The 24,135-nt window shown below is 36.4% G+C and overlaps 1 protein-coding gene across 2 annotated transcripts; it reads left to right on the top strand.

The window, feature by feature from the left end:
* The first annotated feature begins 2,109 nt into the window (after positions 1 to 2,109).
* On the top strand, positions 2,110 to 23,717 carry CNIH4 (cornichon family AMPA receptor auxiliary protein 4). Of its 2 annotated transcripts, none has more exons than XM_003767740.4 (5): positions 2,110 to 2,319; positions 4,350 to 4,418; positions 10,996 to 11,108; positions 21,789 to 21,929; positions 23,503 to 23,717. In XM_003767740.4, the coding sequence occupies exons 1-5, from the start codon at positions 2,251 to 2,253 to the stop codon at positions 23,528 to 23,530; spliced, it is 420 nt and encodes a 139-aa protein (XP_003767788.1). In that variant the 5' UTR covers positions 2,110 to 2,250; the 3' UTR covers positions 23,531 to 23,717. The 2 variants fall into 2 exon arrangements, with proteins under 2 accessions (XP_003767788.1, XP_031822914.1); XM_031967054.1 differs by lacking the exon at positions 2,110 to 2,319 and adding an exon at positions 7,114 to 7,196.
* Positions 23,718 to 24,135: the final 418 nt, after the last annotated feature.

The raw sequence follows: 24,135 nt of genomic DNA, 5'->3' as shown, positions 1-24,135 counted from the left end.
ATAAAGCAGTTATCTGGGGAAACCTGAATTAAGAGTTTGTTATTTATTCTTTTGTTTCTGGTATAAATTTGTGTTTAGAGTGTAAGCCTGGATTTCCCCAGACAATGAGAGAAAAGATGGGGAGGGAGTACTTTTGGTCTGTAAATCTTGCTTTATAATTTGTCCTTTGCATTACTCTATTGACACCTTGTGTGTTAAGAATTACCCTTTCTTGTGAGATTGTAATAAATCCCCTTTGCTTTAAAAACATTTTTTTAAAAATTTTTACCTCGAGAGTCTCTGATTTTTAATTTGGTTAAGAGTCACTATCCCACGTAATAACTTAAAGGAAGAGCTCTTTGAAAAACTTAGTAATGTGGATCAAGGATCAATCACTATTCCAGAAGATACTTTCCATTTCTTGGCAGAGAGGAAGTGAACTTAGTAATGTGGATCAAGGATCAATCTCTATTCCAGAAGATAACTTCCATTTCTTGGCAGAGAGGAAGTGGACTAGGGTGGTGTTGTGCCATAGTTCTTTTATTATCCTGCCTCAGTTTCCCTAATTGTTCTGTCTCAGTTTATAATTGTTCTGCTCATTCCTTGCAAAACCACCCCTCCCTCTTAATCAAAATATTTTATAAGGATAAAATATCTTATATTTTAGAATATTGGAATGCTTCTCCCCATCCCAATCTATCAGTATCAGATACCATCTTATCAAGATTCTTATCCCATTATATCATCTTCAGCTCACCCCACCCTGTCCCACTCGGAGGAGCTCTCAGCATTCTGAATCCATCCCTGCCTCTGTCTACTCCCTGTGTCTGAGCCACGTGTATATATATCATTGAGAACTCACATTCTTTGTTGGATTCTTGGAGACAATAGTCTCATTCAGCCCTGGGACCAAACCATGGATCCATTTGGTCCCAGTAAATTTTTCCCTTGTTTCAAATAAAATATTAAACACTCTCTAATCTCTATCTTGTCTCAGTTTCTCTGGCATTATAGCGGCACAGAAAAACTTGTTTTACTTGACTGTTCTTATTTTTTTTTTACAAGGAAAGGGTTTAGTTTTTTTTTTTTGTTTTGTTTTGTTTTTTTTTTCGTGAGAAAAGTAGGAGTCAATGGATAGTGATGGTGATGCAAAAAAAAAAAAAAGGGGGGGGGGGGGTGGTGGTGGTGGTGAAACATTAAAAACACAAAAGAAAAGAAAATGAAGTTTCTTAAGAACAGAAAGACAAGGTTCCTGTATTGCTCTGACCAGGAGAGTTTAAGACAGAAGGCAAAAGCAAAAAATATTCGAATATGGGTAAAGGCTTTTGCACATACAAAGTCTCAATACAAGGTCACCTATGAAACAAAAAAATCTCCCAAACTAACATCTATCGATAACAGATTTAAGATTATAGACCGATGGTTCCAAATCTATTTTCCTATTCTTCGTATATTTTACTGTTCGTGTTTGTTGGGTTAAAATAATAAAAAAATTAAAAACAAAGGTGAAGCGAATAGGATTGCGTGCCTCCACTAGGCTGTGAATATTCAGTAGTTATACTTGTCACTAACAAGATACAGATGTGGCAATCAGCAGCTGGAGATTTTATATTTAGGTCAGGAGGCTTTTTTTTTTTTAAAAGTAACAGGATCGCAGGTTTAGAGCTTGGATCTGACTTTAAGGGCCACTTGGCCTGTCTCCCTTCATTGTACAGAAGGGGAAACTGAGACCCGGAGGCCGGAAGCAATTTGAGCAAGGTCACAAAACTCGCAAGAATCATTCAGGAGTCAAACCCGGGGACTCGCCCCAGATGTCACTGAACCAAGTCTCTACGGGTTTCCTCGCCCCTCTTGCTTCCTCTGACTTTTCAATTGGTTTTAACGTAAGGTATCCCGAAAGGGACGTTACTCCACAGCAGGGAGGAGGCGTCTATGTAAGGAACGGGGCGCGGCTGGAACCGCGAGGCGCCCGGCACCTCTGGGGGCAAAGACCACACGGCCTTCCCTCTGGGTATAAGTAGACAGCCCAAGGGGGGAGGGGAAGCTCCAACACGCCGAAGAAAAGTTGCGGACTCCCATGGGGGCGGGGCCGGGCCAGCGCGCAGCCGCCGGCGCTTCCCAGCATGCAGCAGACGCCGCTGCGGAGACGGAGCGGCTGGGGCTGACAGCTAGCGGACTACGACTCCCGTCATGCAGCGGCGCGGGGGAGGCAATTGGTTCCGCGGATGGTAGCTGGTTTGGCGGAATTGGCGGCGACGAAGGCGCCCAAGGATGGAGGCGGTGGTTTTCGTCTTCTCGCTCATCGATTGTTGCGCTCTCATCTTCCTTTCCGTCTATTTCGTATCCTTGTCTCTCCTCTGCTGTTCTGGCTGGGACTTGGCCCGCCGGGCCGTAGCGGGCGGGCCTGGGCCTGGGTCGGGGGGCGCTAGCCTCGGGGCTGAGCGGGTGCGGACCAGGGATGGCGGGGGCCCGCCCGGGGCTCGGTCAGGGCGGGGCGAGCTGCCGGGCGCGAGGGTGGGTGTGTCGGGCCGGCCCGACTCCCGTGGTTTCTTGTGCCCCGGCTTTTTTTTTTTTTTTTTCGGGGGTGCCGTCCGCGGAACCAACTGCCTGGTTGGGCCCCTCCGGGAGTGGTTCTTTGCCGCGCTCTGTCCCGTGGCCGAGAAAGGTTGGGTTTCCCCCGGAGCCTTTTTGCGCGCAAGGCTAATCCGGCGGCGCTGAGATTGGCAGCACTGGCGCGGGATCCTCTCCTCTGTCTGAGCCCGCCTGGGACCCCCGTTTCCCTTCCCCGCCGCCGTCCCGGTGCTCGGAGCGAGCCCTCTTGTCGTCCCCTTCCACGTCCCCCTCCTTTGTTCTCCCGAGTATTTCAGCCCCGGCATTTCACAGTGGCCCAAGCAAGCCTGGGCTCGTTTTCTGGGGACGGAATAACGTCCTTTTCTGAGTGGTTTGTGATAAAACTTCTTGGGGGGGGGGGGGGCGGAAAACCCGGTTTTTAAGAAATTGCATAACCATAAATATACTCCTCGTTAGCTACCTCCATCGTTTTTGCAACCAGTTTTTGTAGTACTGAAGTCTTCAGTGTGCCAGAAGTGTCTTACAAAGCAGGCCCATTGAAGCTGGCTGAAAGCCCCGAGGAGATTTTATGTTTATTCTTTCGTGTTACCATGTATAGTGTTAGTACGAGGCAGAGAGGAATTATTAAAGCTTTGGACCGAAAATAGAGAAGGAACCCGACTTGCTAAAACTCTTGCTATTTCTTTATCAAAGAAGATTAAAAAGTCGGGTGAAACCCGACTCGATATCTCAACCCCGGAATACCAGTCTTATTAACAGTATTGCATAATTATGTTACATCACATTGTGATTAAAATTGAACTAGAGTTTGCCTCCTATTTTATAGCATTTAGTGCCTTGAACATTATAGGTTACGTACGCGTTAATTGTTGAATAAATGAATGAACGGTTCAGAAATTAATGCTTTTTCTCCTTTTCTGGTGAGATTTTAGGTCATGAATTATTAATCATTTTTCTGTCATGAATTATTAATCATTTTTCTGTCATGAACCCTTCTGATAGTCTGTTGAAAAATGTGGACCTTTTCGTAGAACAGTGTTTTTAAATGCATAGGGATCACAAAGGGAATCATTTCTTTTGAAATATAGTTAGCAAAATATATATTTTAAAACTCTATGAACTCCAGATTAGGAATCCCTGTTGTTTAGAGAGAATTAAACCTTGTTTATTAGGGCACGCTGCTTTTTGGTTATCCTACAAGAGCAATTTTTAAATTCTTTTAACATTGTTAACTTTTGTTTTGACAATAATAAGACAACCACAGGATTCCAGCAATACACAAAACAAATCCTTTCCCCAGTGTAGTTAAGCAATACCACCTAATAGTGTGTGTGTGTAACTGAGAGTACGGAGCACTTTTCTAAAGAATAGTGAGCATATTGGTTAAGAAGATAGAACTAAAGAAATGGAGGCAAAGGATATATGTTGAATAATTCCATTCTTTTTTAGTTTCAAAAATGTGTTTCTTTACTACTTTTATAATGTCATTTTGGATCTTTTTAATTTACCTATTTTCCACATTGTGCTACATTTGGGAAGTTCAGATGTAGAGATAATAAGTACTGGTATGACTGTCCATGAAAATCATTAATTGAAAAGGGAATGGAGTAAAACAAATTAGAAATTAAAGTTATTTTAATAATCTGATTTTAATGTTCTTTGGTAAAGAAATAGCAAGAGTTTTAGCAAGTCAAACCTCATTCTGCCTTTGAACAATGTGGCTTGTATACTTTTTCTAAGTGAAATTAATGTTGGGTTATTAGAAAACAAATTGAATGGATCCTTATCTTGATCTTCAGATAATCACATTATCTGATTTAGAATGTGACTACATCAATGCTAGATCTTGTTGCTCAAAATTAAACAAGGTAAGACTTTTTAAAACTTATCTTCTAAAGTCCTAATCAATAGGAATCTAGTCAGCTCTCACTGCCTTGTACCAATGAAGGGGAAATTGACTTTAGAATACATGTTGTTCTTTAAGTTTGAATTATGGATATGATATGTTAAAAATGATAGAAGAAAGGCAGTAGGCCAGAACTGAAGCTTTCAGAAGAAAATATTGCAAGGACAGTAAAGAACTTTTGAAAGTCTATTTAATCTAAAGATACAAAGGGAAAGGCTAAGTTTACTCCTTGGGACAGATAGTATAATTATAATGCTACCAAATAAGAAAGAGAAGAGAAAGTAAATACCCAGCTACTTTGCTTCCGCCTTCTCAGTTTACAAAAAGGATCCTCAAACTGATAATGGTAGGACAAACTTGCTGAAAAGGAAGTCAAAGTTTAAGACAAGCAACTTTGTAGTAAGAATGTGCTCTGGGCTTCTTTAAATGACTTTAAAGAATCGTGCAAGTTTAAAGGAGTCTTAGAAATCCTCTAGTCCAGACTGTGTATAAAGCCTGAATCTACAGTTGTCCTTGACATGTAGCCTCTACTTGGACATGTCTGAAACATGCTATTCTCTCACCCCCTCAAAATTCATCCCCATCTCATTTTGGTGCAGCTCTTAATTGTAAAGAGCTTGTTTCTTACTACCAAGATATGTCATTTCCTAATCCAGGTTCAGTTCTCTGAGGTCAAGTATAATTTCTTCTTCATTGAAATATCTCTTAGATAATCAGTATTGATAAAGAACTTCTAAATGAAATTGTAGAATTGCTCAGAATCATGAGGGATGTTAAAAGATTGAAAACAGAAAAATACTGATTTGTGGGGGATAAGGAAAGATAAAAATTGGATTCTCTAGAAACTAGACAGATGAATTTGATGTTAATCCCTGACAAAATATAATGTTTGTGAGAACTTAGAAAGTCAGATACATAGAAGAGTGGAGAGCGCTATGCTCACAATCAGGAGAACCCAGATATAATGGGAGTTTTGATACTGCCTTTGCTACCTTAGCCAACAATGTAGTTAAGTGGATTAACATAGTGGTTAAGTCTGTACCTAAAGAATATTAGTGGTTAGATGTTAAACTCATGGAGGGGGGGGTTGTCTTTCTCCTGGTGTGTATAAATATGTTTTAAATCCTGACTTTTTCAACATTTTTATCAGTGATTTGGATGAGGACATCAATGGTACATATTTCAAATTTGCAGTGATAGAGAACTGGAAAGATTAGCTAAAATACACTGAATGATTGAATCAAAGTATCCAAATTTAATAAGATGGAATTTAATTGGTATTATTCTCAGATATTCAAATAGATATCGAGTTCATTGATTCTGGAGTTCCCCCCAGTGATAGCAGGTTGCAATCTTACCTATGCCTGCCCATCCTGCCCATTACTCTAGTCATGCCCTAGAAGTTTGCTATAGGGTCCAGCCAGTATGTTGGAGACCATTTGTTCTTCTGACCCATGAATTGGAATTAGGGTGTTGATAATAGCTTACGTTTATATGGAACTTTATAGTTATAAAGATACTTTCTTCAGAACAATCCTGTAAGACAGATAATAAAATTTCTATTTTATAGGTGAGGTAATTAAAGTTCAGAGAGGTTCTTACTTTCTCTGTCACACACATAAGTAAGTGGTAGGGTCCAGACTCTTTAACTCCTAGTCCACTACACCAGGTTGTCTTTTTAAGATTCAAAGTTCTCAAAATGAGAAAGTTAACTTCATAACTATATGGTGAAAAAAGATGTGGGCATAACAGCAGTTCATATAAAAAGATTTATGGGTTTTAGTTGACTGTAAACTTAGTCAAGATTATGATTTATCTGCTAAAAAACTCTTAATATGACTAGATTCTATGATTAGGAGCTTATTTTCCAGAACAAGGAAGGTGCTTGTATAACTGTTCTTTCCGGTGGTCAGATCATATTTAGTATATATTTTATTTGTTTCTTGACAAGACATTTTAAGAGACATTTTGGACAAGATGGAAATTATCTTGATGATGAAAGAACTTGGAACTATGTCAGGGAAGGGTTGGTTGAAGAAACTGGAGTTGTTTAGCCTGGAGAAGAGCAGATTCAGGGACAAATTGTATTCCTGTCTTCAAATATGAAGAGTTGTCATGTGGAATGGGAAGTGGGAAGGGGGAGCTTACTCTGTGTGGCCCCAGAGGGCAGAGCTAAATGGGGAGTAGTTACAAGAAGGTGCATTTCTGTAAAGAATAACTTAATGACATTTGAAACTGTCCCCACTGGAATGACCCGACTTAGGAGGCCCTTGGAGGAGTCACACAGGCCAGGTCATTTAGGTCAGAGGAGGAGCCTGAGGCATAGAGTAGTTAAGTGACCTGCTCAGGATCCCACTCAGAATGAGAAGCAGAGCCAGCATTAGACCTGGCCTTTGACTCCAAAGCCAGGGCCAATCCCTGGGAGATTGAAGGAGAAGCAGGAGCCCTGTTTGTCAGGTGTATTGCTGTTTGAGGTAAGAGATCAGAGGGGGGGGTACAAGATAACTTCGAGTTTCTTTCCATCTCAGACCTTTGATTAATTTTGATATCTCACAGTACTTGATATAATGAAATGCCATGAGGAATGTTTGATCTGAAAAAAATCTGTCTCCTCAGCTCCTCCTTTTTCCCTCTTTCATTTCCCCTCACTGTTGCAGCTAAGGCAAAGTACCTCCCTGAGGAAAACTGCTCTTTCTCCAGGATGTGTTTCTTTCATCTTAGAGCCTCACATCTTCCCTGGGTGAGGATAATAATTGGAAGGGTAATCATTCTCTTAGTCATATTACTATTGTGAAATGAAATATACACATACACACATGTATATGTATGTATGTACATATGTGTGTGCGCACACACACACACACACACACATACACTCACTGAAAATATACTTATGAGTAGAGATGGTGGGAGATACCCTGAACAGCAGGAGCCATTTCAAAATTGTTTACCCTGAGTTTTTATACCTTAGAAATTTGCAAATAATACAGATCGACTCGATTTATTGTTTCATTGACTGTTTAGACTTAAGGTGAGGCGAGAGGAAAAAATATTAACAATGCACATTTAAGTTTATAAATAATGTTAGATGTACTTCACTACTCTGAGTTTAATTCAGATTTGGGAGAAAAAAAAATTCAGTTTACAATCAGACCACAATAGTAGAAATTTTTGTTTAAAAGATTCTCTTCAGGAAACTGAGACAGTATCACTTAATTTAGCCAGAATTTTATTTTGTTAAAAATATTTGAATTGCAGAAATAGAATATAGGTAAGTGAAACAATTAGTATTGGTTCATCCTATGGGAAAGGTGCACTTTGTACATAAAAAGTTTTAAATACATACTTGACTTTAAAAATCATTTTCAGGTGTCTTTTCACTTTTTTTCCTACTGAGATTTCTCTGGCCTATGATAGAAATAAAATGAAACTTTTAAAGTTGACTTTATTATACATATCATATCTTAATTACCTTAGTAATATTGTTATGGAATTGTTAACGTTGAAATAAATCATTTCTTGACTAATTGAGTGGCACATTATTTTTGTGTAGTGTAATGTAGGATGTTTTCTGGGATTTCTTTTGAAAGCAAAAAAAAAAAATTGCCATGCACACAAAATTTTTTTTTTATCCAGGGTTATTTCTTGCCATCCGCTTAAGTCAAAGGTCTGTGAATCTGTTTGATAACTGTATTTTAATAAAATTGGTTTCCTTAGTGATTCTATACAGTTAAAAACATTACTTTAAAAAAAGGATCCAAAGGCTTCACCAGATTGACTGTGACACAAAAACGGTTAAGAACCCCTGATGTGTGTCATTTTAGAAACCCAACACTGGCAGATCTCTAGGGTAGTGTTAGCTAATTATAGCATGGATATAACTAGTTAGGATTTGATAGTCCTTGGGACTTTGATGAGAATTTTATGAAATTGCCCTCTATCAAAGACAGCTCCAGCGTCTTGACTATCTTACTTCATAAGTCCACAGTTCTTTTGTGACTGATGATGTCACTCACTTCCTGGGGTTAAGGCTGAGAGTGATAACGACTTTGGGGCTAAGCCACCACCTTGTGCTGGGATGCCATTTAGAGCAGTGGTACTTCTATGTGCTCTTTCCTGCCTGCTTCTTTACCTTAATTCACCTTGTTTTCACACTGTCAACTTAAGGATTGGATTCTGTTCCTTTGGCATTTTGTCAAAACATCACAAGAGAACTTTAGAATTAGAAGAGACTTCAGAAGCCATTTATTCCAATTCATTGTTGGAAAAAACAGACAATTCTGCCATAGCACACTGGGCAAGGGGGAGCCCATAACGTACTGAGTGTCCATTCTGCTTTTGTACAGTTCTTAATTATTAGGAAGTTCTTACTGTCAAACCTAAGGTTTTTGCCTTTTTGCAACTTCTACTTAATTCTTCCTACTTTTACTCACTGAAGTGAGTAATAAATAAGACCAATCCTTCTTCATGACAAATCTTGAAATACATGAAGAGAGAGGCATTGCTTTTCCCTTACCTCTGAATTTCCTGTTCTAGCTAATTTTCCCCTGTTTACTTCAGCCACTGTTAATATTATGTGGTCCTTAGGCCCTTCACTCTCCTGGTTGCCTTCCTTGATGCTCAATGTCCTTCCTAAATTTTGGTACATAGAAACTTGTAGCCTTCCAGATGCCTGACCAGGATAGAGTAAATATGGTATATCACCTCCTTGTTCTGGAAGCTGTGCTCCTCTTTATTCAGCTTAACGTCATGTTATTATTATTTTTTTAATAGAAATAGCATATTTTTGCCTCATTTTATTTCCAATCCACTCAAACTCCTGGCTTCCCCTGTTCCCCTCCAGATAAGCTCTGTTGTCTTGTATTTTTGAAGTTAATTTTTTGTACCCAAATATCTAAGTTTATATTTATCCTTATTATATTTAATTAGATTCAGACAAATAAGATCCTTTTTTGATCCTGACTCTGTCATCTAGAATAGTTAATTCTTTTTTAACTTTGTATTATCTGCAAATTTGATAAGAATGCCATCTATACCTTCCATTGATAAGAATGCTAAGCAGCATACAGCCATGCAAACATTCCTGAAAAACTTCAATGGAGAGCTCCTTTCAAGTTGATGTCAAACAATTAGTGACTGTCCTTTCAGTCTAGCCTTTAAGCCAGTTCAGAATTCATATAACTTTGTATATAATTCACATTTCCATATTTTCCTCAGAGTAGCATGAAATCTGTATTCAAATACTTTGCTAAAGACTTGGTAAACAGCTTTCTCCTAATCTCTCAGTTTAGTGATACTATTTAAAGAAAAGGGAATATAATAAAATTTCAGATATTAAAATATAAATGTTGCTGACTACTAAACTAAAATTATGCATTTGTTAGTTTGAAAATTTGACTAGTTTCAGAAAATGTGAAAGAAACAAATATCTTACAGTTTGTCCCTGGAGAGTAAATTACCCATTGGGAGGATCTGACTGGTTGGGAATTATTTTAATATTCCCTTTTGTTTAGCGTTTAAAAATACATTATTAAAAGCAATAAAACAAGTTAAGACAAAACATTTTATTAGATTGTTATGTTTCCATATTTTCTACTTTACCTTTTCCCCATTGAAAGTCTAACTGTTGTCAGTTCATGAAAAATAAGAGTTATAAGTGTTAATGTAATAATGTAATCTTTAAGTTCTGTTTCTGCCACTATTTGTCTGCTCTTCCAAGTTTTTCCTTTAAGCTTTATTCAGTGATTAGGTTTATATTCTTCCTTGAATTGAAGGATGGTCTCTGTGAAAATGTGTTCATAAAGTATATTGAGACTTCCTGGTTGAAAGGTCTTTTATAGATATCTATCACAAGTGGCATAGCAGGTAGAGAGCTGACCTTGGAACCAGAACTGCCTGTGTTCAAGTTTCACCTCTGACATGTCTACACTGTGTGAACTTGGACAAGTTATTTTTCAGTGCTGTAGGCCAGAGGTAACAACTGTGGGACCAGAGAATGGCTAGAACCAGATTACTATGTAATTGAGACAAAATAAATATAAGTACAGTTAAACATAGTTAATGTCACATTTTAAAACTAAGTCACTTTGCAGCTACAGAGATTCTTGTGTGTGGATTAGTGGCCCTTGATTCCATTTGAGTTTGATATCACTTCTCTGGGCAACTCCTGTTTTGGTAGAAGCCCCTTACCAGGAGCTCCCTATGCCACTCAGATTCCAGGTTTAGTCCCGTCCCTCTCCAGTGCCTTAATTTGTGTTCCTATTGACTTTTTTTTTTTTTTTTTTTTTAAAGCACAGAGACTGAAATGGAAGATAAACCAGATTCCCCCCCAACCTTTCAATCTGTGATAAAAGCAAACATGAAGTTTAAGTACGTTATTTAAAACAACCTTGAATTGGTCATATAGACAATAAATTGATTTCATAGGCAAGTGAAGTTGTAAAGTCCCAAGATCCCAGTATGGAGGTTCTTTATACTCATAGATCTAGCTGCAAGCAATATGAACAAAAATAATATGTGCTTCCTTACTTTCTTTTCAGTGGGTGGTCCCAGAATTGATTGGCCACACTATTGTTACAGTATTAATGCTTATTTCGTTGCACTGGTTCATCTTTCTTCTCAACTTGCCTGTTGCTACCTGGAATATATATCGGTGAGTACAGCATATTTAGTTATTTCATTAAGCCAAATTTTTTGGTCTAGAGTAGTAAAAATGAGGGTATCGTAAGCCACATTTGAAAGTAAGCCAAAACATTTATTGTGTTTTTTTTTTTAATGGCCTGCTCTTAATAAGGACTTGTTGGATAATAGAGTAAATGAAAGAATGCTCCTTATTATTTGTGTAATATGCATACATTGTTCACTTTGGAGTGGGAAAATAGCTGCTTTTAAGATGACTATTCTGGTGAAAAAGCATAAATTTGTATCATAAATTTTTTAGAGTCTGTAATATTTAGCTTTTATAAACTTGAAATATATTCTTTCTTTCAGTACTTAATTCAAAAGAGTGAATGTGTTAGGATTTTTATTACATTTCATGTCTATAGGCATGGATTATTCCAAACTACAGGTGATCCACAGGTCATTCATTTTATATATTAGAACATACAAATTAGATAACTAACAATTACTAAAACATAAAGTCTTTTTTTTTTTTTTTTTTTGATACTGTTTACTTCTACAATATAGTAGATTGGAAATATCATGCTAGTATTCAGTATATTTTCTAACTTGAAAAGAATTCAAATAATAGTACTTAAAACCACTTTTGTTATGGTAGTTAGTGCTTTTGAAAACTTTTAGCTTTTTTCTTTTGTATTTATTTCTATTTTGTTTGAGTAAAACAAAAATTTTCTTAGCGTGATCAATTGACTGTCGAGTGTTGTTTTCCTTCTTTTAAGAGATTTTCTTTTTCTACTGGAAATTTCACATTGTTTCTCCTTTAGTTTAGACTCTCTTAACTCAAAAATTAGCATCTTTTGTTTTGACATCATCTTCAGATCTCTTTTCCTTTCAATCAGACAGCCATCCTTTGAAAGAAAGAAGAAAAAAAGGGAAAAAAATGTTTCTGTAAAACTAGCTATCATATCACTGGAATTTGAAGATTTTTATAATATTTATTCCCTTGAGGTAACTCTCTTCTCTGGTCAAGGATGGTACATTTTGTCATCTTGTTTTTGGGACCAAGCATAGCTGTTATATATCTAATAGAGAGTAATCAGTTTGATTTATTTTTTTTCTTCATTTGTATTGTTGTAGTTATTGGGTTTTTTTTTTATACTGCTTCATTTTGCATTAGTTCATATGCTTTCATGTTTCTTTGTATTCTTCTTGTATATCCTAAGTCCTTTATTATAGAACAGTAACATTTCACTATATTTTTGCCATCAGTTTGTTAGCTTTTTCCCATTCAGTGGACACCTACTTTCTTTCTGATTCTTTGCTATCACAAAAAGGGATGGAGTGAATATTTTGGTGTGAATGAGACTTTTTCATTTTATTTTTGTATTCCATGGGATATGGATCTACGTTTCAATCACTTTTTCAGCATAATTCCAATTTGCTTTCCCAAATTATTGGATTAATACACAGCTCCACCAGTATTATACTTGTCTTCCCAGTCCTTCCCACATTATATTGCTGGTGAGATAAAATCTCAAGCAATATTTTGATTTTCCTTTTTAAAATTAGTGACTTAGAGCTGGTTCATGATTATTAATAGTTTGTAATTCTTATTTTGAGAATTCAAAACTTTTGATTTCTAATCCATTGGAAATTAGTTCTTGAATTATGGGTGTGTATGTGTGTATGTGTGCATGTGTTTTCATGCTAATTGGATTTACATCTTGGATTATCAGATTGATTAATGCAATATTCTGGTTAGTTTTCTGGAGGTCTTGGGACCAGCCTTCATTTTAGCAGAGCAGTCACCAAGATAAAGTCCAAAGTCTTTATTATTTCCTTCACAGTTTGTCTCCTTCGCCAAGATAACTTTCTGGAGGCCCTCTAGAAGGGTCTTGGTTTCAGTGCAGGAGGCAGGAGAGTCATCAGGATGGGTCTCTATCTTGAAGTCTGTCTCTGGCTGAGTTTGTCCCCAGTTTGCATATACTCTATTGCAATTACATCATTACAATATACTGAATATAAACCAATCATTATATCACTAGGGAACCATTATTTGTTGTAAGATTAAATTAATCATACTGAACTAGAGAACTCACATGCTAAACTAGATAACCATTGTTTTATCAATTCCACTGAGTTAACACCTTGTAGGATTAAATCAATCATACTGAGCCTTAAGTATATTTCTCCAAAGTTCCTGCCCTTTACAGATTGAGAATGGTTTTTTTTATAAAGACTTTCTCATTCAGTAGTTTTCCTTCTTATTCTTTCTGATATCAAATAACCTAATTTATTTTAATTGCCTTTATCTCTTGTCTGGTTAAAATTTCTCCTGCTACCCATAGTTAATGATAATTAATGCCACCTGTTTTTCTTTTCTTTCTTTCTTTCTTTTTTTTTTTTTTTTTGGATATGTGATGTGATCTTTTAGATTTTTTTTTAAGGTCTCCATTTGGGATTTATTATGGCATATGGTATAAATGCTGGTCTATTTACTTTAAAATTTAATAATATTTTATTTTTTCTCAATTACATGTAAAGATAGTTTTCAGTATTCATCTTTGTAAGATTTGAGCACCAAATTTTTCTTCCTCATTCCCTTCCCTTTACCCTTCCCAAGCAGCAAGCAGTGTGATTATAGGTTATACAAATACAATCATGTTAAATATATTTCCATATTACTCTTGTGATACTCATTACTAAAGGAAAAAACAGCCAAAAAAAAAAAAAAAGAAAGTGAAAATAGTATACTTCATCAGCATTTAGACTCTAGAGTTCTTATTCTGGATGTGGTTAGCATTTTTCTACAAGGGGTCCCTAGAATTGTTTTGGATCACTGCTTTTATAAGAAGAACTAAGTCTTTCAGAATTGATCATCACTCAGTGTTGCTGTTACCATGTACAGTATGATCCTGGTTCTGCTAACTTCACTCAGCATCAGTTTTTGTAAGTCTTTTTAAGTTTTTTTTTTTTAAAAATCCATCTACTCATCATTTATTACAGCACAATAGTATTCCATTGCATTCATATATGTTCAGCTATTCCCCAGGTGTTGATCATTCCTCAATTTCTAGTTCTTTGCTACCACAGAAAGAGCTATAAATAATTTTGTAGATGTGAGTCTTTTCCCCTTTTTATGATTTCTTTGGGATATAGATGTGGTAGGGTATGCAGAGTTTATTGTCCTTTGGGCATACGTAATTCCAAATTGCTGTGCAGAATGGTTGGATCAGTTCACAACTCACCCAAATATGCGTCAGTATTCATTCCATTCCACTTTTCCCATATTCCTACTATTTATCATTTTCCTTTTGTGTTATATTAGCCAATCTGATAGGTGTGAGATAGTACTTAAGAGATGTTTTAATTTGCATTTTTCTAATCAATAATGGAGTATTTTTTTTATATGATTATAGGTAACATTTCTTCATCTGAAAATTGTCTGTTCATATCCTTTGATCATTTATCAAATGGAGATGGGCTATATTTTTTGAATTTTTTTTGTTTGTTTTTGCCAAGTGGTTTCTCCACTTGTGGCCAAATAGGGAATTGATCTCTAGATAATCTATGTTCTTGGTTTATTCAACACTGGGTAATTGAATTTAGTTATTTCTGATTCCTACCTAATAATTTATTCCACTAATCTTCTTTTATATTTTTTTAAACTAGTAGCAAATTGTTTTGATGGTTACTGCTTAAATATATATTTAAGATCTGCTCTTTTAATTCTATTTTTTGTTATTATTTCTTGGAGATTTTAGACCTTTTGTTCTTGCATATGAATTTTGTTATTTTGTTTAATTCTATAAAATATTTTCATGATAGTTTATTGGCATAATACTAAATAAATCAGGAAATTACTTTTTGTTTTTGTTAGTCTTTTTTACAAAGAAGGCAGATACAATTGAGTGGAATCAATACATTAATGCCTCATATTCTGGTCTCATTCTGACCAAAACATACTATATAAGAGCTACAGTAAGTATTGAAATCTTTAGTCTCTGGGACTTGGGTGTATTATTAACTAAGAAACTGAAATATATCCTGAAGAAATTAAGAGGTCTGAAGTAGCTACCATTGTACTTACTGTTAAATTACAACAGAGGAAGCCACTCCCCTTGGTTGCTTTTGGCTGTCAAGTCCAAAGATCTTCCTTACTTATAATTAATTACATGAGGACAGAAAACATATATGTGTATTTGACACTTCAGAAAAAGAACCATCACAAGATCATTACACAAGGGGATCACAAAGTTCGTTAGACATTCAAAAATAATTTCTTCCTCAGTTTGTCATTCAACTATGTATTAAATATCTTGCATGGACAAAACTTTATGCCAGACACTGTCGGGGAGACATGAAAAATGACAAAATATAGTCCCTGGTCACAAGGAATTCATTTCTGGAAACGGGATGTAAATATGTGGAAAATTAAATAAAAATATAAACATGAAATAGGTATTCTAAAGAGAATACACAGCTCATTGCCAAATAAGTGGTATTTTCAGTAAATGAAATGAAAGAGGAGGATGAGATCACCATGTCACCTGAGCAGGGCGTTGAAGCATAAATAAGATTTAGGCATGTCACAAGCAAAGCACACAGGCAGGAAATTTGCCTAGATCATATTTTTTAATAGACGAATAATGGAAGAGGAGGCTAGAATAAGGCAGTAAGTATTATTTATATAACACTTTAAGATTTCCAGAGCAGTTTACAGATACCTCATTTTATCCTCACAATCCTGGGAAGTTGGTGCCATTATTATTTAAGTGAATTTCCTACCATGTCTTACCTAATAGTTGTCTGAGCTCTTCCTGACTGCCCTTGGTAGGGTTTCAGATTCCTTGGACCTTAATCCCTTACTTAGGCTGGTGGAATCTGACTCAAAGGAGTCATGAAACCATACCTATGAATCCCTGAAGGCCACACATTAACTGAGAAACCTCATACTAATACTGTTTTATCGTATTTTTATTTATTTCATCAAATGTTTTCCAGTTACATTTTAATCTGATTTGGGCTATACTTGGGAGTGTCCTGGGCTGCATACTTGAAATTTCTGGTTTAGGCAGTGGGTAGAGAGAGTTCCTCTGAGGACTAAAGGAACACCCACCATGAACTTCAGACCAGAAGTTGACTTATTTGGGTGGAGGGATGGATAGTGAGAGCATCATAGAGCTGCAGCTGGAAGGGGCCTCAAAGGCTGTGCAGTTGAATCCCTTTATTTTACTGATGGGGAAACCATCCAAGGAAGTTAGTCATTTGACTGACCCACACACACGGAGGCAGTGTTCTTCAGTAGCAAGATTCAAACCCATGTCTAACCTTGGTTTCCTTCCTTATAGTTTCTTACCTCTGAGACTGTCCCCAGTTTATCCTGGCTATAGTTTGTTTGTTGATGGTTGTTGGCATGCTTATCTCCTCTTAATTAGACTTTTTTTTCCCCCAATAGCAAAGTCAGGGTTACTTCTTTAGGTTGTGATCTGTGCTGGGGTTTGTTTGCTTATTTGTTTTAAGTTAATTTTACTTTTATTTAACTTTTTTATTTTTTCACAGTTACATTTAAAACAATTTTTTATATTTGTTTTTAAAACTTTGAGTTCTAGATTCTCTCCCTTGTCTCCATCCCCAGTCCCCATTAAGGAAGCCCATGTGAAGTTATATAAAACATCATAGAAATCATGTTATGAAAGAAAATATAGGTCTTCCCCCCTAAAAAATAAACCAGAAAAACCCCTCAAGAAAAATAAAGTAAGAAAGAAGGAGAAAAGGAGAAAGAAAGGCAGGAAGAGACAAAGAGATATTGAAATTGTGTTTATATGCAGACACAGATATAGATCTTTCTCTAGGTGTACATAAGATTTTTTATCATAAGTCCTTTAGAATTGTTGTGGATCATTGTATTGCTGAAAATAGAAAAGTCATTCACAGCTTATCATCCCAGAACATTTCTATTAATTTGTACATAGTACATTTCACTTTGCTTGAATTCATGGAGGACTTTCCAGGTTTTTCTTAGAGCATCCTGCTCATCATTTCCTCATAGAACAATAATATTCCATTACAATCACATACCACAATTTATTGAACCATTCCCCAATTGATGGCCATGCCCTCAGTTTTCAAATTTTTGCCTTGAGAAGATTGCTGCTATAAATATTTTTGTACATATAGGTCCTTTTTTTTTTCCTTTTTAAAAATCTCTTTTGGGATTTATGCCCAGTAGTACTATTCATAGGTCATAGGATATGTATAATTTTATCACCTTTTGGCCATAGTTCATATCTTTTGATCATTTATCATTTGGGATGTGGCTCTTAATTTTTATAAATTTGACTCAGTTCCTTGTATGTTTGAGAAATGAGGCCTTATCAAGAGAAACTTTTTTCAAAATTCTTTTTACAGTTACTATTGTTAACTGCATTTCAACTGCATTTCCCCCATTTACTCTGCTTTCTCTTTTCACCCTGTTTCTCCTGAAAAGTGTTTTGCTATTGAGCACTCCCTCCCCCCAATATTGCTTTTCTTCTATCTTTCTCCCCCCTTCCCGTGACCCTGTCCCCTTCTACTTTCCTTCAGGGTAAGATAGATTTCTATACCCATATTGAGAATCTATGTTTTTTAAGCCAATTCTGATGAGAGTAAGGTTCATTCACTAACCTCTTCTCTCCTCCTTCCTCTCCATTATAAAACCTTTTCTTTCTTTCTTTTTTTTTTTTTTTTAAGCTTCTTTTTATGGCAGATTATCAGTATCATATGGTGCTTCTCCCTTTCCCTTTCTCCCAGCACATTTCTTTCACCTCTTAATTTCATTTTTTTAGATAGTATTCTTTCATATTCAACTCACATCTCTGCCCTCTGTCTATAAAAACTCATAACTGCCATAATAATGAGAAAGTTCTAATGAGTTACAAGTGTCATGTTCCCATATAAATCTTATTATTGAGTCTCTTGTAATATCACTTTCCTGATTACTTCCTTATGCTTCTCTGGAATCCTGTGTTTGAAATTCAAATTTTCTATTCAGATTTGGTCCTTTCATCATGAATGCTTGAAAATCTTCTATTTTATTGAATTTTTACCTTTTCCCCTGAAGGATCATACTTAGTTTGGCTGGGTAGGTGATTCTTGGTTGTGATTTCAGCTCCATTGCTTGCTGGAATATCATATTCCAAACCCTCTGGTCCCACTTTAATGGAGGACCTGCTAAATCTTGTATTAAACTGACTGTGGCTCCGCTGTACTTGAATTGTTTCTTTCTGGATGCTTGCAATATTTTCTCCTTGACCTAGGAGTTCTGGAGTTTGGATATAATATTTCTGGGAATTTTCTTTTTGGGATCTATTTCATGTGCTCCAGGCCTTTCCTGCTGACCTAGGTTGGCTTCAGCTAGAAAATGTACTCGGTCTTGGTGTGTGTTCTAATGCTCTGTGATTTGTTTAGAGTCTTTATTTAAAGGAATTTGGAGCAGTTTGGGGGAGGGGTAGACAAGTTCCTGCCTTTATTGTCATCTTGGTGGACTGTTTGTTTTTATTTCCATATTTTGGGGGTTTTGGCTATTCTTTATATCCCTATGACAGTGCCTGATACATAATAAGTGCTTCATAAGTGCTAGTAGACTGACAGATTATTCACTATTTATATCCAATCATTTGCCAGGTCTTATTGATATTACCTCCATAATGTATCTCCAAAGATTACTCCTGCCCATCTGGCTTCCAAATGATATAATAGGAGTCATCTTTCCTCATTTATACCCTATATCCATTGGCACAGGTTTTTGTACCAAAGCACAATTGAGAATGATGGACTCTCCTGGCTGACAGTTTGTTTTCTTTCATGCCGTTTTACTAGCTACTATTACACATTGGTTATGACTAGGAATTTACTATACGTTTCTGTAGAAGCCTTATACATTGCTTCCCAAAAGTTTTAATAAAATAATTTACCTTTGTCTTGGGATACCTTTGCCCCAATTACATTAATTTAGGCCCTCATCACCTCTTGCCTGGAGTATTACAGTAACCTCCTAATTGGTCTGCTTGCTTCCAGCCCCTCCTGTTTCTGTTTCATCCTCCACTTGACTACCACGATATACCTACACCTTAGGCCTATTATTATAAAGATGCTGGAGATGTGCTTTCTTTTGTATAGAACAAAATACAGACTCTTTTGATTGCCTTTTCATTGTGGCTTGAGCTGACCTTTCCAGGCTTCCTGTCACAGTCCAGCTCTGGTTTGTCTTTCAAAGTTTATCACATATTAGTCTCCTTCATTAGTCTATGTACCAGCCAGATTATCCCATATGTATGTGTCAACATCCCTTTGCATGGGCTGTCCCTCATGTCTGAAGTATTCTCCCTCTTCTGCTTCTGAGCATCCCTTGCTCTTTTCAAAATTTAGCTCAAGTGCCTCATCCTGTGGAAAGCTTATTCTAATATCTCCAATTGTTAAGGTCCTTGCCTCAGAAATTCCTTTGAATATAGTTTACTCTTGCAATTCTCTTAACTTCCCCAGGAATTTGGATGCTATACCCCTTGGTGCATATTTATTTAGTATTGATATTTCATTATCTATGGTACCCTTTACTAAGATGTAGTTTCCTTTCTTTTAATTAGATCTATTTTTGCTTTTGTTTGATATGAAATTAGGATTGCCAATCCTATTTTTTTTTAATGTCAGCTGAAACAATTCTGCTCCAGCCTTTTACCTTTACTCTTTGTGTATCTCTCTGCTTCAGATATGTTTCTTGTAAATAATATGTTATAGGATTCTGGCTTTTAATCTAATTTGCTATCCACATTCGGTTTTTGGGAGGATTCATCCCATTCACATTCACAGTTAAAATTACTGTGTTTTCCTGCCATCCTATTTTTTCCCATTATACTTTTTTCTTTCTTTTCCCCCTTTCCTTTTTCAGCAGTATTTTGCTTCTAACCATCACTTTCCTCAAAGAGCCCTCCCCATTTTTCAGCCCCTCCTCCCTTTCTTTATCCCTTTCTCTTTCTACTTCTGTTCTCCCTTCTATTAGCCAACCTCCCCCTTTCCTTTCCTCTTTCCTCCTCCTCCTTCCCTATAGGGTGAAACAAATTTCTATATCAAACTAAATATCTCTGGAATTTAGCTACAATATTTCTTGGAGTTTTCATTTTGGGGTCTCTTTCAGAGGATTATCAGTGGATTCTTTCAATGGCTATTTTATCCTCCAGTTCTAGGTATTAGGGGAGTTTTCCTTGATGATTTTTTTGAAGGATGTCTATGCTCTTTTTTTTTTGTCATTTGGTTTTCAGGTAGTCCTGTAGTCCAATAATTCTTAGATTGTCTCTCCTGGATCTATTTTCATTTGTCAGTTGTTTTTGCAGTAGAGTATTTTATATTTTCTTCTGGTTTTTTTTTTTTTTTTTTTTTTTTTTTTTGGTGTTGTTTGACTAATTCTTGATGTCTCATTGAGTCATTCACTTTTATTCATCCATTTCAATTTTTTTTTTTTTTCTTGGCTGAGGCAGTTGGGGTTAGGTGACTTGCCCAGAGTCACACAGCTAGGAAATGTTTTAAGTGTCTGAGGTCACATTTGAACTCGGGTCCTCCTGACTTCAGGGCTGGTGCTCTGTCCACTGCACTACCTAGCTACCCACCCAATGTAGTTTTTAAGGGATTATTTTCTTCAATTAATTTGTTTCCTTTTCTAAACTTGCTCGCAAAGTTCTCATTTTCTTTTTCCATTTTTCTTCTCTCTTTTAAGATCCTTTTTGAATTCTTCCAGGAGAAACTTTGAGTTGGAGATCAGTTCATATCCCCCTTTAAAACTTCATCTTAAGGCGTTTTGCCTTTAGTATCCCCAGGATTTGAAAGTTCTGTTCTTCCCTGTCTCCATAATAGCTATCTATGGTCAGAACTCTTGCTTTTTTTACTCATATTTAAAGGTTGAGGTCTGCTCCTAGGGCAGATTGTCCTAGGCTTCCTCTACAGGGCGACAGGGACTTCTCACTGCACTGGGGCTGGTAATGCTGTGGGCTTTCCCATTGTGCTGGGTAGGTTTGGCCGAGTCCCACCTGTTATGCAGGGATTCAGGGACTCACTATTTGCCTTCTATAGTTGTATAGGAGTCTCACAGTTAGTCTGCTGATCCACTGGCTTCGTGAACTTGGACAGAGTAGTCAGCACTGCCGTATTTTGGCTAAGAGCCTCCCATTCTATTCTGGGACGGGCCTCTCTATCCTGGGCCTGCCTGTGCTGGGCCATATACCCCCACTCAATTGAGACAGACCTTTCCTGAAGTCCTTTCTAGATATCTTCTGTTGGAAATTTGTTACACTCCTAATGTTTGTGGATTCTGTCATTCCAAAATCCTTTCAGAGCTTGATCTGGTGTTGATTCTGAGGGAAGCCAGGAAGAACTCGGGCAAAGTCCTATGTACTCTGCCATCTTGGCTCCACCTCCTCCTTCCCCCCATATAATTTGTATTAATTTTCTGGATAGAGGTCTTTTCTTCTAATAGAGTAGTGTAAGCTCTTTGAAGGCAGGCACAATTTTGTTTTGTCTTTGTATTTTTTTTCTAGCTCATTCTGCACATCATTCTTCACTTTTGTTGTATTGCCGCCTTTTGTAAAATCCTCAATTCAACCCAGTAGTTTATTAAGTTCTATTATGGTGAAAGATTCATACCCTCAGTAATTTATTAAGTCTTTATTCTTTTACCTTCCAGGTTCATTATGGTGCCAAGTGGGAACATGGGAGTTTTTGATCCTACAGAGATACATAACCGAGGACAGTTGAAGTCACACATGAAGGAAGCCATGATCAAGCTTGGTTTTCATTTGCTTTGTTTCTTCATGTACCTTTATAGGTAAGTCTAATAACACTGGGGCTTTACTGTGTGCAAGGAAATTTTATTTCTTTAATGTTTAATATATTAAAGCATAGATAATTTTTGCATTGATATGAAAGCAGAGATTATTTCTATTTCTTTTAGTTGTACAGATTTATCATTGTCATTGTTTCTATGTCACTTTTTACTTAGCATCTTGGAGCCAATGAATTGTCAACATGTTAAAAATTCTGCTTATAGCTAAGAATTGAGCTCATTTTCTCATGTTGCTGTATCTGTGAGTTTTCACTTCATGACAAACTCACTGAATTATATCCTGTGCAAAATTCCTAATGCCATTGACCCCAAGGCAGCAGTTTGGTATCTCCAAGAGGATCCCTTCTCACCCAGCTTCCAAATGATCCTCATTATGTTAAATCCAGATTGAGAGCAATTGGGAGAGATGAAGGCTGGAGGAAGTCACCAGAAACTGCTACAGAAACCCTACACATTTTTTTCTCCAAATTTCAAACATGAAATCCTTTCTCCTGTCTTGTCTTCATATGCTTTCACCTTCATCCTCCAGGACAAGGGAATGAAAGAATCTAAAATCTTACAAGTGTGTTTGGATAAACTCCTTTATTTCTTTATTTTTGCTGGGGCAGTTGGGGTTAAGTGACTTGCCAAGGATCACACAGCTAGGAAGATTTGAACTTAAGTCCTTCTGACTTCAGGGCTGGTGCTCTATTACATCAACTAGCTGCCCCTTCTTTTTACATACACACACACACACACACACACACACACACACACACACACACACACACCTATCAAGTACCAAAAATGAAAACTGAAGTTTAAGTAAATTTTTTATTGAATACCTGCTTCATTCATTTTATTTTATGTTCCCTTTGAATTTGGTAATTCTGCCTGTTTTTCCGCTGTTAAATGTTTACTTTTTGGATCTTGGGCTACATGTACTTTTCCTGCCAATCTCCTAGGGTTCCTGCCACAGTGCATTTGAATTATAAATAGCAGGCAATTCAATGTATGTTACATTATTCATGTAAATGTACATGCATATGTGTTTAGACTCAGTCTGAATTAAAAATAAACTGAATTCAGTCCTTTTATCTGTTAAAATTTGTTAAATCGGAAAATCTGGCTCAGATACCATCTTCAAACCTACTCTTTTTTGCTTTCTATTTCCTGAAACACTTTACCTATAGTCTAAACCAGATTTTGGTTTGTCCTGATCACATTCTAAGTACCTGACATTTAATTTATATATATTTTGTCCCTTTGTAGATTGTAAATCTCTTGAGGGTAGGGATTTTTGTTATCTTTAATCTTTGTATTGCTGTTGCCTAGTTTTATTTTTATTGAATTTATTTTAATTGTCACAAGGGTAATAGATTTTTTCTTTTTAAAGATGTATATACATATATTGGTGGTAATCACTGATTTGTGATCCAGATCTTTCTAATCAAAACAGTATTATGTGAACTTTATAGATTCAAAGTAGGGATTCCATTGTGTAATTGAGAGTGGTTGGACAACTCTTGTAGGTTCTCCTTAAACACATGTTAACAACAATCTCTTTTCTTTACAGTATGATTCTGGCTTTGATAAATGACTGAATCTGGAAGGAGATGCCCAAGCTGGAATCTTACACTACAGTGAACAGTTGAGGAGCCAGAGATGAGTTTAGTCTACATCTAGAACCGTGTCCATTAAGCAGTATATTTTTTTCCTCTTTGGACAAAAAACCCCAAACAAACCCTAAAAACTATTTTTGCTGTATTTTTACCACATAAAGTATTTAAAAAAAAAACATGAATTGAGTTTTTTGTAGATTTGTGGTTCTCCGTCTCAGTAATCAAGGCACCCATTTGATCTTTACTATGTTGAAAATCACCATTTGTTGAAGGAGTGGTACTATTACTGAAGAATTGCAAGCCAAAGAAATAAAGAGTAAATATAATAAGTAAAGTTTCTTGGATTAGCAAAAATATCCCTAAGTTTATAGTGATAAAGCAGAACTTATCATCTCAATATTGGTCTAAAAGAAAATTAGCTGTCCTTTCTCCCTACACTATTACAATTTCATGTACTTAATCTGCTTTAAAATTTGTAAGACTTGCAACCAAAGGTTTTTTTCACATGAATATTTAATAAATATTTCAACAGAATAATTGCAGAAGTTACAAAACTTTTTAAGCCTTTTACCCAGTGACAGAGTTAA

Source organism: Sarcophilus harrisii, chromosome 4 (genome assembly GCF_902635505.1).
Source record: "Sarcophilus harrisii chromosome 4, mSarHar1.11, whole genome shotgun sequence".
In the NCBI taxonomy this organism is placed as follows: domain Eukaryota; kingdom Metazoa; phylum Chordata; class Mammalia; order Dasyuromorphia; family Dasyuridae; genus Sarcophilus; species Sarcophilus harrisii.
This window is presented reverse-complemented; position numbering and strand designations above follow the sequence as displayed.